Raw genomic sequence first — 14,369 nt, forward strand, 5'->3', positions numbered from 1 at the left:
TAATGATAGTACACGTATATTTGGCTTGAATAAAATTAAGTGACCATTAAATTTTTTTCTTAAAGAAAAGAAAAGTAAAACATTAAAATTTTTTTCAATTTTGAAATTGCACGGAGAAAACTTTTAATGAAATCTTGAAGTTTTTGTTACAGTTGAAAAAAACGTAATACAGAATTATGTTATACTATAAATGTAGAAATATTGGATTTTTTTTACATAAAATAAAATATAGTTAAAAGAATACGTATATTTATCTGCAATTCAGATACACCGGAATATGAGTAGTTGTTTTTAAAAAAATAATATAATTTCCTATATTAGTTAATTATTTTTTACGAATTACTCGTTTGTTAAAATAGTTACAGAATTTAATTTCACGATGTGAATTGACGAGTTGTACGAACGAATGATTTTAGAAAGATAATATTCTGTAATCTTATAAAACGACTAATTGAAACGTAAAATATAAGTTTTTCTGGAAAGGTTTCTTGCTGTTAATTATTAACAAATACCTTAATCGACAACGCAGCTTATTCATTTTTACATTTCGAAATTGTGTCGATACGATTATTTTAGTATCTCTGTCATTATTTTTTTGGTAACAATTAATAAAAGAGCTAATATTTCTATAACAATATAAACGGGTTAACAAATGCATTTCTTATATTAATAACGCAATAAAGATCGTACAATTATTATATCCGTCGTGTAGTTTCGTTATATTGAGAACTTATTCTCAAAATTCGATGTCCCAGCCGGAAAATTCGTCTGGTGGAATATCGCGGTCAGGTGGATATCTTTCGAAGTTCCGTGTGTCGAGTTGATGTCGTACCTGAAAATGCGATAATAAAATAGATTTTAATACAAATATAAAATTTTTGTGTAAAAGATAAATAATTGAAATGGCGCATTTTGTATAAATGTAAGAAAAGTGAAAGTTTTTTGTAAAAGTTTGGTGGATTAAGTTTAAATTTTACGATAAATATATACCGTTGGTACAATTGGAGCCGGTAGAGCCAATCTCTGAAGCGCTTGCCAGTTAAATCCCGAAAACCATCTGTTAAAAGAACAAAGATAAATTATTATATTTCATATATCGCGAAGCAGTTTTTAAAATTTTACAAAAGTTTTCTAACGACTTACTTGTGATCGCGAATGTCCTGTATCCCGTTTCGTTGATAGCCCAGTCGTTCCGAGGCGTTCAAACGAAGTAGCTTTTTGATGATATTATTAGCGTTTTTGTTGACGATGCTCGGTATACCAACCATCTCGATACCCTTCAGGATTTTGTTGTAAGTCGTCATATGATCGGCTCCTCGGAAAGGCGGCTTACCGACGAGAAGCTCGTGCGTTAGGATACCGAGAGCCCAATAATCCACCGCTCTAGCCAAATGGAGAAACAAACGTGGAAGAAATATATAAAAAACCAAGTAATATAACAATTAGATAATAAATGTTGGAACAAGCTTAAATTTCTCACCTGTCGTGTCCTTTATTCAAGATAATTTCTGGTGCGACATACTCGGGCGTGCCGGCAAAAGTCCACGTTTTAGCCGGGCCAATTTTCTTACTAAAACCAAAGTCCACCTATAGAAAAAAAATAATTTTTCTCTTGTAGGATTTCTCTCTCATTCTGTGACAAGAGTAACTAAATGATTAAGTATATATACTTCAAAGAAATTTAAATAATTTCATAATTGGACGTTAAGTATTTAATAATCGAGCGTCTCACCAGCTTCAAGTAGCCACGCGTGTCGAGCATAAGATTTTCCGGTTTGAGATCCCGATAAACGATGTTTAATGAATGAAGATGATCGAGGGCTTCCACCACGCAGCCGACCATAAATTGCGCGGTTGCGTCGTCGAAATAACGCCTCCTTTGAAGGGTCGTCCAAACGTCTCCGCCGAGACATACTTCCATAAGAAAATAGACGTATTTATTATCCTTGTATGTTTGATAAAGTCTGAAAAAATGCAAAATTTTATTAAGTTCAATCTAATTAATATTAAGACTATATGCGTACTAAAAATCCTCTCGTTACTAGATTAGAATTTATTTGGCAATTATTTCTTCTGAGAAGTAGTTTAACATATTTTTATTACAAATTTTACGATGCTAATTACTTTTACAGTTTAGCAACAGGCACAACATTTCACAAATGAATTAAAATATTATATTTATTTTATATCGATTCGAAACGTGTGTGTTGCCTTTTACACACATCCAGCAATAATAGTTTAATATTATAATATGTTATTGTAAATTAATTTTGATATGCATTACAATACTAAAAATCTCAATAACAGCTTACTTGCATATGAAAGGAGAATCGCACGCTTGCATAATGTGTTTCTCGTTCAGCACGTGTTCTTGCTGTTGCTGCTCGACCATGACCTTCTTCTTGAGTTTCTTCAGAGCGAAGCTCTTATTTGGATCGGACCTGAGTGTGACCAGTTCAACACGACCGAATCCACCCACTCCTAACGTTCCCCTCGTCTCAAGGTCCATCAAGGTTAAATTCGCGTACTCGTTAGTCCACTTCTTCGGAGTTAACGAACGCTTTTGCTTCTCGTATTCCGCCAACCAGTCCTTGTTACGAATCTCATCCAGACTGCCCAGATAGTTCAGGAAGGACCTGGAAATTTCGAATTATGTAATATTGCGTTTTATATTTATTATTAATTATTTAACACGTGAAAAGAACAGCCTCAAGTAAAATAAAATGATAATTTTTGTAGCAATAGTAAATGTAATAATAATCTATGTTGAAGGGTAAGTGTTTTAAATTTACCTTGAAATAAAGTAAAACAATAAAATAAAGTAAAATGTTATCGTTTTAAATAAACAACAGATATCCTGGATTAAATTATTTACGGATCGATATTCCATAGAAATTAAAATAGCATTCGCGACTTATGTTCTCGAGCTCGTTTAAGTTTCGACGATAAATGTGTTGATCTCAGAGATTTATTAATTACGAGATGACACCTGTGTACTCGAACTCACGTTCTGTCCAGTGTCAAGCATTCGACACCAGGTGCAAGCGCGATCGCGTTGGCACGTCGTTCTCCACCGTCATCATAGAGAGCCAATTCGCCGAAATAATCTCCCTTTCCGAGGACCACTAGTTCCTCCTCGCCTCCGTACTCGGTGTCTTTGGTGATCCGCACGTTGCCGCCGCTGATTATATAAAATTTCTCACCCTTCTCGCCCTGCCGCAGTATTTTCGCTCCAGCCGGGAAAAATTCCTGCAAGCATTGTTATAAACGTTCTTTTAAGCTATATTGTAAACTAAGCGACGAGTAGAACGGTATCCTTTAAAATATCTTTCTCACTTACTACTCTTATGAGGTCGGATATCTTCGCGAGCACGTGGTCCTTAGGTTCTGGAAGTTTTTGGAGAACGGAAACGCGTTGGAGGAAGCGGATGTTGCCCTCCAGTTGTTCCTGAGCCGTTCTCATCATTATGGTTAGAAATACTGATCTGTCGAGCACCCATACTTTTCCAGCTTTCTTTACTGAAATGACACGAAATTGGACAAATATTAGCTCAAAATTAATTTCTTGTTAGTTCTTAAGAAGATTTCTAATCTTCTACATTTTCATGATATGTATCATAATCTTTTCAGTAATAATGTAAATTACTGATTTCTGTTCATATCTTGTTTTACAAAAATTTAATAATATTCTTTAATTTTTAGATTTCAATTATTTTTCACGTTTACCGCTAATAGATCGAAGTCTTTTCGTATTGTACAACAGAGCGATCTCTCCGAATGCGACTCCTGGTCCGAAACTTCTTTGGAATTTGTTCCCTTCGTAAATGTCGAAATCTCCTTCCGCCGACACGTACAAGTGTGAACCTACGAACAAATAATATTCGTATAAAAATTTATATTACATTAATGTTTATCATAATTATTCTGTAGGCTATTGTATATATATGTTAATAATATATTTTTAATATCTCATGTTTATATATAATAATACGTAAAAGTTTATATGTAGGCGTACCTATATCGCCCTCTCGGATGACCAGTGTATTAGCGGGGATTTGTTTGGGATACATGGCGGAGACGAGTGCTTCCACTTGATTTTCTTCAAGATTACCCAGAAATTCGTTCTCCAAAATGGCCCTTTTAATTTGCCTCGCACTCCTACAAGCAAAAGAACGATAGTGTTACGCGCGTTCTACTTTTCCGAAAGATTTGAAATAAAGTGAAACCTATAATATGCCGATTAGAAAACAATTACGTAACATACAACTAAAAAATTATGATCTTTAATTTAATAATATATATATATTTAAGAGAAATAATTTCTTTAATTTAATATTATTTTTCGTTAATTATTGTATTATGGGCCGGTTGTTCCAACCTATTGGTAAACTAATAGTTAAATTATACGTCTGTCCTTCTTTGATTTGAAGAAAAAACAAAGACACATTATATGATTTTAACTATCGGTTTACCAACAGGTTGGAACAACTGGCCCCGTCATATTAGTTTCAATGTTAATTACTATAATTACTATAAATTCTATTACTATTCATTATCATTTTCTGGTCACCTGGCATCTTTCTCGTATACGGGGGTCGGCGCCGAGGGTGGCGTCGGTGTCCTTCCGATGACGCCACCCCTTGGATTATTCACATGTTGTTCGCCATTGGTCACAGCAGCCGCACTTGTCAATGCGGACTGATCTCGATGTGATGGGAGGTGATTGACATGATTAGCTTTAGATTCAGATGGCGGTGATGACACTATGACTTTCGTGAGTGAAGTCGACGATGCGGACGACGTTGGACCGGTGCCGTTTACATTTACAGTCAACGAAGGCAAGTTGCCAGGTAACGGGCGTATCTAATGGAAATGGGAATATTTTAATTAGGGGAAAAAAAAAGCTTTTTGCTCTTAAGGTGGTCCTTTCGCGGCACTCGGTCGGGTGGCAGTCCGTCGTGAGGTGGTTGAGGGTAGGCGTATATGTTGCAGCATTCCCAGTCCCAGTAGTTGTAGTGATGTGAAATGTGATTTTGCGACGATTGTTCGCTAATTGAAAAAGTGTCAACAGCGGTGGTGCGGTTGGACTCGATTTAGGTTAGAATCGAGTCCAACCGCATACTACTGTTGTTGCATTTTTTTTGATCGGTGAATGGTTGAATGCGATTGAATCGTGCGTGTGAATCGTATTTTGTATTATCGTAATTGTTGGGATGTTGCAATGTGTTTGTTTTCGGTTGCCTCATGGCGGACTGTGTCGCTTGGCTGGGTACTGCGAAAGGACTACCTTGAGCGGAATTTTTCAATCAATTAAAAAGTTGAAGCGCGTGGAATCATGTCTCTTTTAACGAGGAACAATTCATTTATGAATTACGTTAATAAGACGTACGACGCCTATAGTGAAGCTGGAAGAGTCCTCGTAGCCCGGCAGAGGGGTGAGATTGATGCTACCCCTCTGCCCGAGGATATTGGCTCTCGGAAAGCACGAGAACCTCATGTTATCTTCGTCCAATGCATGTCCAAAGCAAATTCTTTTGACGCCTGGAAAAGAAAACACGTGACAATTTATTTTAAACGTCCAGAGTTTGTATTGTTTTATTGGAGGAAAAAAAAGGATACAGAGATTTACATTGTAAAAATAAAATTAACGACATGCAAATTATATATACATTGAAAATTCGTATATAGTACAAAACATTTAATTTTATTTTTTTTGTACAGTACAATTCAGCGATATTTTAATATTTTTTGTTTTTATCAATGATTGCGTTTCTATCGATAGCACGTTAATTAATTTACAACGTAATTTTTATCCATAATTATGTCACACAGTAATATTTAACATTAAAGAAAGATTACTTCATTACTTTATCACAAATCAAAGTCTGAGCGATTTAATTATTTTCCCGCGGGGCAATTAGCTAAATTGACAAATTAATTGAGTGGCAAATAATTTAATCGTTTTTGGCATCTAGGATGATTCATATAACTTTGTCTCACATTTGAATATACATTTAACATATTTCACTAATAATTATTTCCCACTTGCGTCGAAGAATTGTTTAATTAAGCTGACGGTCGTAATTGAGCGGAACACGTAATGCTACAGTTATTCGGTGATTATATTCGATCACTCATGACTCACTCACGTGTCACGTTTCTTTCTTCATAGCGGCTTTAAGGGGTAATACATCACCTTGTGTTCACTATTATTTTCTGAATTTATTATAAAAAAATGTAAAGATTTATTAATATTCGGGTTTTTACATGTAAAAGTACAAGTCTTAAGGTACATAAAAAAAATTATTTTTGATTTTTAAAAACAAAATGGTAGCAAAACAATTCTTTTTTTTCCTTGCCGTACCGCTACAGGTCGCAGTTTTGCACCTAGAACAAACCAAAAATTTTCTGAAAATATGGCCTAAAATCTATAGTGAACATCGTAGGATTTTTTCGATAAATTAATTTAAAAAAAATGGGGTTGATTTGAATTTTTTCTTTTTTTTTTGGAAAAAATCGCTTGAAAATCGGCCATAGAATCGGCAAATTTTAATTTATCGAAAAAATCCTACGATGTTCACTAGATTTTGGGCTATATTTTCAGAAAATATTTGGTTTGTTCTATAGGTGCAAAATTGCGACCTGTAGCGGTACGGCAAGGAAAAAAAAGGATTGTTTTGCGAGAGCTGCCATTTTGTTTTTAAAAATCTAAAATATTTTTTTTTATGTACCTTAAGACTTGTACTTTCACATGTAAAAACCCGAATATTAATAAATCTTTTCATTTTCTTATAATAAATTCAGAAAATAATAGTGAATACAAGGTGATATTACCCCTTAAACAGGTGATTATTCTTCGATATCGCTTCACGCGGAAGTCACTCGTGACTGGCACTCGATTCCTTCGCTGAGCCTTCTGACTCGTTCGGTTCGCGTTACGCTCATCCTATAACTACTCCACTTTTCGACGCGCAGCTCTTTTTTCATATGCGACTCGGTCTCGTCGCGAGAGTGAGCCGATTGCTTCCACACGAGTCACATGCTTATGCTAATGGTGTTTGGTGCACGTGATGTATTGTACCTTGACGTCACAATGCATTAGCACATGCTGATGATGAGAATATTCTCGACTCTCTACCAAGCCCGATCATCTTTTCCTTCTCGTTAAGGTTTCCAATTCGCGATTACGCTAATTCTTCTGGAAAGAAGCTCTATAAAGGTATATGCTGACTTCCAAAATGCATTATAAGTATCGCAATAAACGTCACTTGCAATCATGAATTTGCAATTTGCATTGCATATTTAATACTTTTTATTACTTTGCGGTGATTTATCAATTAATTTCATATATTTTATATATAAAAAAGATTTTAAAGATTTTTTTATCTTGAAGATATTTTTATTCGTCTATCTAGAAACTAAATATATAATAATTTTAACAATAATTTCGTTTCCTTCTTTTCGTAATTTTCTCATAATTAAAATACGTCTAGAAAATTCAGTTTGACAGGCCGGTGCCATTGATGCACGTATTGTTTAAGCTACTGCCGGAAGATTCATGTTTTGCTCCTCTAAAAGAACGTTCTATAATGAAAGTTACACATCGCTTGTTCTATTGAATAGATATAAATTGCCTGCCAAGTAGTTGCAAGTGCACCAGGAACATCTTCAATTTTTCACTAAAAGCTGAGACGCTCACAACCGTTGTTCTCCTCAGCAGTGCTCTTTCACAGAAGATTCGCGACAAGGCCGGCATGCATCTTGTGAAATCACTCGATAATTCAGGCCGCGTTGTTGTTGATTTTGTCGCGCCGTGACAAAGTGATTCATTCGGTTTTATTAGAATCTTTCGCAAGGTGCACATGATACTGTATCTATTTTATTTTTCACTTCTAATCTTCCCTCGGGTATTGTTTCACGAGGCCCGTGAGGTGTCACTCCGTTTTATCACCAATATGCAAACAACGCAGGAATCTCGAGGTGATATCTTTTAGGCGTACCCATTATTCACGACGTTTTAAAAACCTCGGTTATTAGTAATTATTACTATTTCGCGACTTATAAAATAACTTTTATTCTATCAACATTGGAAGAAATACTATTCTTTTCGGAATCTTTGAATTTCTGACATCAAACATTCGGATAATACTCCAAATAAAAGATAGAGTTGATAATATAAAATTGTCTGGAAAGTTTTGATATTCGTTTCCTGTATTTTTGGAATCTTATTCAGCTTTTCTACCTTTCTAGCTTTTACAATCGTTTATAATAAAGAAAATTTATTTTCAATTATTTTTAAGAAAAAGTCTTTACAATTTTCCAAGGAAAATATGGATTTAGTTCTTTATATTAAGTTCATCAGTTGTCAAATAATCCACGTAATTGTTATGTGTCACGTATCTTTCCATAAGATTTCGGAATAGTTATTCTTCATTACATTATTGTTAGAATATTACTATAATTCTATCTGATGCAGAGACACAATCTTAATTTGAAGCTCTGCATAATTCTCAAATGATACTTGGCCTCCTTATACATTGCAGATGCAAGGTCGGCTCGTATCGGGTTGTACGTACTATATCGGGGCCATGATAACGCTCTATTTGATTAAACACAAGAGCAAACGATTGCCAAAACCCTAAATATAGCTCATCCACCGAATATACGTTCGTTGGGCGTCCACGATAAGCTCTGCGTGTGATCAATTAATTAATAATTTTCTACGGAACGATTCTTGAAAATTCATTATTATTTATCGTTTCTTTCCGCCAGAGCATGCTATAATGATAAAAAAGAAATGTTTTGAAACTGTCTGCGATAGGTAAATTGTGTCAGAAGCAATTCGCAAGCAATTACATCGCTGTGAAGTAATTGAATTCAAGCCTGTGAGATCCTATCGCGCGCATCGAGCTACGAATATATTATATAACTATATAATTAACGAAGCGATGCTATATCGTTGTTCATTATCCGAGCGGACTTTCCATGTAATAGAAAAACATAAAACGTATTGAAATAGCACCTCAGGTTTTATAAGTGAAACTTTTAAACAATATAATGCTACCCACGCGTTGCACGCAGCAAGAAAAATTTATAGTATAATAAAATAATTTAATTAATTTAATTAATTCCAATAATTTAATAATTTGAGCACAATTGACTAATTAAATTATCAGTCATATAAAATAGCTTTACAGTTTAAGTACGTAAATGTATTCCATAAGTTTCCATAAATAGTTAAGTAATGTCGATCTAAGTAATTGTTTCTTTCTTAGAATTTAAATTTTGCGTTGAGTTTAAAAGTAATATCGTTCTTTTTTGACTCAGGATAATTTTAATCGATTGCTGGTCTTGACTCTAAATAATTTTTTAGTGCTAGATTTTGGTGGTTATGTAAAAGCCGTTTAATGATGTAATTTATACGGTATTTGCTTTAATTATTATTATTTTTATTATTAATTTAATTATTATTACTTATTTCGCATCGTAATAATCGTAATATAATAATAAAATCAATATAATAAGTATTTTAAATTTGTACATTATAATGTATGGAATCGTTATATTTTATGCAGGAAAAAATGCACGGACGAGGAAAACGAGAATTAAAACGGCAGTCGATCGACGATTACACGCAATTCCACGTTCTTAATGCGAAACGACATTTCCTGTCTCTGAAATGACCATAGTTGAAATGACCATGCCTCGTTAACGACTCGAAATTAAGGTTTCAGAGGGGACTAACTGTGCTTCGCACTTCGGTGTGCAACGATGCGCTCGACATGACTTGCCAGCGCAGCGCATCACGCGACACTTTTTTCGCTTTGTCTCTTTTCGTCCAGCTGATGTTTATGTAAAAATTTGCGAGGTCGCGAGTCGCGGAAATGACGGGAACGTAACAATATTGTAATCTGTTGCACAATGAGCGCTGTCGACTTCCCCGACGGAAAACACACCGGCAATATCTAAGTGCATGCACGCGCGTCGTCGCTGTTACGGAAAACTGATAAAGCTAAATGATATACATAAGTATAATATTTCCTGTCTTGCTAAATTTTAAAACATTTTGGTCGTGTTATTTGGTATTTTTAAATCGAACGTACGTTGTTAAAGGATGAAATTTGAACACCTTAAGCTAAATAACATTTTGTTATTTTTAACCACCATGTGTGTCGAAATTTATTATTTTAACACAAAACAGTATTATTTTAACTCTGTTAGTTAAGTTAAATTAACGGCATTGAGTAGGAGCAGTGGCGACTTATATAGGAATGGTTAAAAATATGACTTAATTTGACATTACGAATTTAATACTGTAATATTCGCGGAAGATAATGATTCGGTTAATAATTGGAATTTACAGAAAATCTTGAAAGCGCCCCTTTAATGTACAATCTTTGAACTCTTCTCATGGAAAAAATCTTCTCATGAGAGATCTCCTCATGTATGTGTGCTAATTATGGACTTCTAGTTTTAATCTTCGTTACTTCACGTGATGATATTTTTATGTTTTGCAAACATTTTATAACGTAAACGCGACGATAACACGTGCTGTGTGTGTTAAGGTAGCGAACGAATGAGCATTGCCCGCGACATTTTATCGGTATATTTGCGAAGAGGTCTGCGTATACATTTTAAGTCGCGGACAATTAAGGCAATATTGTTTGGTAACGTCAGTTACATATAGGCGCCTCTTTATTACTGGCGCGTTTAATCAACTGTATCGACAATCGTTGCCGAGGTTAATTAACTTCATCCATGCCCGCATATATGTATGCGGCAGTAATTAACTTTCTTGACGCCACACGTGCGTGTTACGTATGCGTATGACGTTTGCTTTGTGACGAATATAGGCTTTTGTGGCTTTATTTAGTCATTACTTTCGACTCGTCGATCACCGCTTGCCCTTCTTCAAGTTTTCACAAGTTATTATAGAGATAAAACCAAATAGGGGACGCGTAAATGTGGCAATAAAAGCTAAAAATGTAATTAACATTCACTATCTGTTTTAAGAAAACTAAATTTTTCCACTGCATAATGGTCTTTGGAAAATACGTGAAAAATAGTACAATATTTAATATTAAAATTTTAATATTAATTGGCCGCAAATTTATATTTTTATTCAAAAGCGTTAAATTTAGGTACGGAATAATTGTATACAAATCGAGTATTATTTATTAACATCAGAGTATTTATGTTCTCATTGCAGCATTGATGAAATTACGGAAACTTATCTCTTGGTAGACTTCTTTGGTTTATCGGTCTCGGAATGCAAGTCGATCTTGAAATTGATTTAGAACGGTATCAGGGACACGAATCGACGTTTCCGTGGATTGATTAGATAATCGATCGCGCGGATAAAAATGTGCGTGAGGGGAATCAAATATTTATCATCGCTTTGTCCTCTCGACAGAGCGAATTCGAAAACACAATTAGGGACGCTCAGACCGCCTTTCGAGACTCACCCTTCAGGTTGACGTAGGGAAATCTTTCAAGAGGTAGATTGACAATCCTGCGCTGGTAGGCCCTTGAAGGACGAAGAAACGTGATATTAAGGAAGATTTATGCGTTTTCCGCTCGCTTGATCTCGGAGCGAAAAGACATAAATCTTTTTTTTTTTTTTTTTTTTTTTTTTTTTTTTAGTACGACCGCACGGAGGTGCACCGCACGAATTCGCGCGTTCGACTGATGCCTCAAGTACGACAAAGACGCAGAAATCTTATCTAGCCGATAACAGAGCGGCGACGAGCAGTGTCAACAGGCAGGTATATGTGGCGCGCGAGCATCTTATCTAATGAGTCTATTCTTTTTCCATTAATAAAACCGACTTCGTGCTCCTTGTCGAGCGCTCGTACAAACAATTGTAACAGGAAAAATTTTGTATTTTTTCCGCCGGGCAACAATATTAATTTAATTTCTGCTTACTTCGTTACGTATGTACGAGCCACAAGTAACGGTCAAAAGTTTTGCTTTTATAACTAATTTATTATTTTCTTATTTTTATTTCTCGAAAATAAGCAAATCTTGTGAATTATTGAAAATATATTTGCCACAGATCACATCAGCGCATGCCATGATAATTATTAGGTTTTACTACATAAAATTTTATTGTACAAAAAACGGATAATTTTCTCTCTCTCTCTCTCTCTCTCTCTCTCTCTCAAGCTTAACGAAAAAATATATTTTTTGTATATTCTTTTTGTAAACGATATTATTTATTAGATGGAATAATGTCTCGTTCAAATTGGAAATAATATTGAGCTAGCATTGTAATTCAAAGATTAAAATGCTAATTTTACATGTACTAATTATATGTATATTTCGCATATTATAAACATGCAGAAGTTCATTTCCAAGGTTAAAGTAAAATGTTTAAGCGTGAGATAATAAACGTTCCTTGAATATTAATAGTAATATCTGTCTGTATGTTATCATGCTGATTCAGCAATGTCTTCAGCTTGCATTCTCACATTATAGTGAACGAAAATTATACATGTGTGTCTAAAATTTTCAATATACATCAGGAAACTGAACTCCAAGAGTTCAGACATCCGATCCGACGACGTTCCTTCGCGAAATTTTAGTATCTATGTGTCAGCGACGGTAATTAAATGACATTGACAAAGCAATTAAATAGGTGTTTGAAGTTATGATTATTAAGTATTACAATTAATTGTAAGAAACATTCATTCGTTTTATAGAAATTATAGATCTATTGTTGACTTAGCAACCTCAGAAAGAGACTCTTTAAATTTATCGACGATTACCTAAGTTAACAAACTAATAGAATTTTCTTTTGATCTCATTTGCCTTTACGTTTTCTTCATTCTTATCTGCGTAACGATAGTCTCTTATCACGGGCTTTTATCATGTTCACCACTTGTTTTTTTTTTTAATACTACGGCAATCAGTTTTACTTATTTTAGTGCTTTAATATATTTTTCTTGTAGTAATTAAAATTTATCCACTTATAAATTCGATTTTTTAAGTGTAATCTATTTATTTAAATGATTACGTTTTCACTCATTATCTATCCGTTTTGATTCATCGAGATTAGCAATCCGGGCAATCCCTCTTCTTTTTTATCATCCGCCTTTTTTTTTACTAACAATCAGATAGCAACATTAGATAAACAAAGGGGATAGCCCTTTTCCCGAGAACTTAAACGTTCGTTGTTTGAAAAAGCATCACAACTTAGCTTAATTTTATCTAAGGTTCTTTAAAATAGCTAATGAGTTAAAAAATAAGTCGTTATATCATACTTACGTTGTATTATTTCTTTGATAATTTTAGATTTTAATTTTGTTGATTTTGTGAATCTAAAAACTTTGTTTTTTTGCCACATAATAAAAGTTATAGTGAGAAATATTGCTGTCAATCTCTTGTGTATCTTGAAATACTTATATAACATTGGCTAATTGGAAGATAGAAGATAAAACCAATTAACAAAATATTTGCGTACAAGAAAGCTGATTTCTCTTCTAGTTTTTATATAAATTAATTTTAGGAGATTGTTAAATCTCTTGATATGTCTACACGTTGTCGGAATAGAAATTATTAATAAAGTCTTTAAAGTGTGTAAAAGGCTTTACAGACACCTTTATATAAATCTGTACGTCAAGATGCAAAAATTGTTAATATTCTGCCTTGTGTCCAATCTGCTAATAACGCATGTGTTAATTTGCCAGAAATACTCGCCTCTCAAACTTTACGATGCCGTTCCTGGGCCCCGCCAATTATCCGTGTGATTTTGCGCCAATGTACAATGAAGTGTAAAATTTTACTTTAGGAAAATGGCACTATCCTTAAGATGCGTTCACAGCTACATTCTTGTAACTTCTCTACGTCGAATTATTTATAATCGCACGATCGTTTGTCACTGATTGTTGGATTTCAACTGTCACTTAAGTTAAATACTTGATTGTTCGATCACGTCACGCGGCTTTTGATTATCGAAAATCCAGATTCATTGTTAGACTGAAGTTTCACCAATAATTATTGCTGTATCGCCCGCCGTTGTGAATTATATACAATGCGCTTAAATAATTCTTTTGTTACAAATTTCGAGAAGGTAAAAAATTCACTGTCTTTAATTAATTTATTAGTCACATCCGCGCGCCGGTGAAAGTATATATAACTCTTTCACGCGATGATACATGAGACAATTGTGTCAATGAATCGTCTATTTAGCTTCTTTTTATATCGAATTCCACGCGTGTCAGGCTTATCGGCGTTGATCCCATCCGATCGAAGCCGAAAAGTACTGATAAGCGAAACAACTCCGGTGCTATCGACAGGCCGGCCTCGGTGCCACTAACAGAAAAACACGCTCACCTTTTCTGCGGTGGTACAGTCGACGACGTGGGGAT

At 34.5% G+C, this 14,369-nt stretch overlaps 1 protein-coding gene across 4 annotated transcripts; it reads right to left on the reverse strand.

Moving 5' to 3' along the window:
* Positions 1 to 231: 231 nt before the first annotated feature.
* LOC143908184 (cGMP-dependent protein kinase, isozyme 1) lies at positions 232 to 14,224 on the reverse strand. Of its 4 annotated transcripts, none has more exons than XM_077425604.1 (13): positions 13,699 to 14,224; positions 5,375 to 5,541; positions 4,571 to 4,863; positions 4,016 to 4,158; positions 3,727 to 3,864; positions 3,341 to 3,519; positions 3,008 to 3,249; positions 2,313 to 2,636; positions 1,733 to 1,964; positions 1,481 to 1,587; positions 1,144 to 1,383; positions 991 to 1,057; positions 232 to 832 (listed from the first exon to the last, which is right to left on the reverse strand). In XM_077425604.1, exons 2-13 carry the CDS (start codon positions 5,495 to 5,497, stop codon positions 737 to 739), a joined length of 2,184 nt encoding a protein of 727 aa, XP_077281730.1. In that variant the 5' UTR covers positions 5,498 to 5,541; positions 13,699 to 14,224; the 3' UTR covers positions 232 to 736. The 4 variants fall into 4 exon arrangements, with proteins under 4 accessions (XP_077281730.1, XP_077281729.1, XP_077281732.1 ...); XM_077425603.1 differs by lacking the exon at positions 13,699 to 14,224 and adding an exon at positions 11,466 to 11,847; XM_077425606.1 differs by lacking the exon at positions 13,699 to 14,224 and adding an exon at positions 11,466 to 11,844 and having other exon boundaries at positions 5,390 to 5,541.
* Positions 14,225 to 14,369: the final 145 nt, after the last annotated feature.

The sequence above is a fragment of the Temnothorax americanus genome, unplaced genomic scaffold (genome assembly GCF_048541705.1).
Source record: "Temnothorax americanus isolate GAGA-0224 unplaced genomic scaffold, ASM4854170v1 Scaffold9, whole genome shotgun sequence".
NCBI lineage: Eukaryota > Metazoa > Arthropoda > Insecta > Hymenoptera > Formicidae > Temnothorax > Temnothorax americanus.

Coding starts and splice junctions, on each gene's coding strand:
- LOC143908184 (XM_077425604.1), bottom strand. CDS start 5,497: ATGAGGTTCTCGTGCTTTCCGAGAGCCAATATCCTCGGGCAGAGGGGT. Junction 4,864..5,374: donor GCGTCGTACGTCTTATTAAC/GTAATTCATAAA, acceptor CATTTCCATTAG/ATACGCCCGTTACCTGGCAA. Junction 3,520..3,726: donor AAGACTTCGATCTATTAGCG/GTAAACGTGAAA, acceptor GTGTCATTTCAG/TAAAGAAAGCTGGAAAAGTA.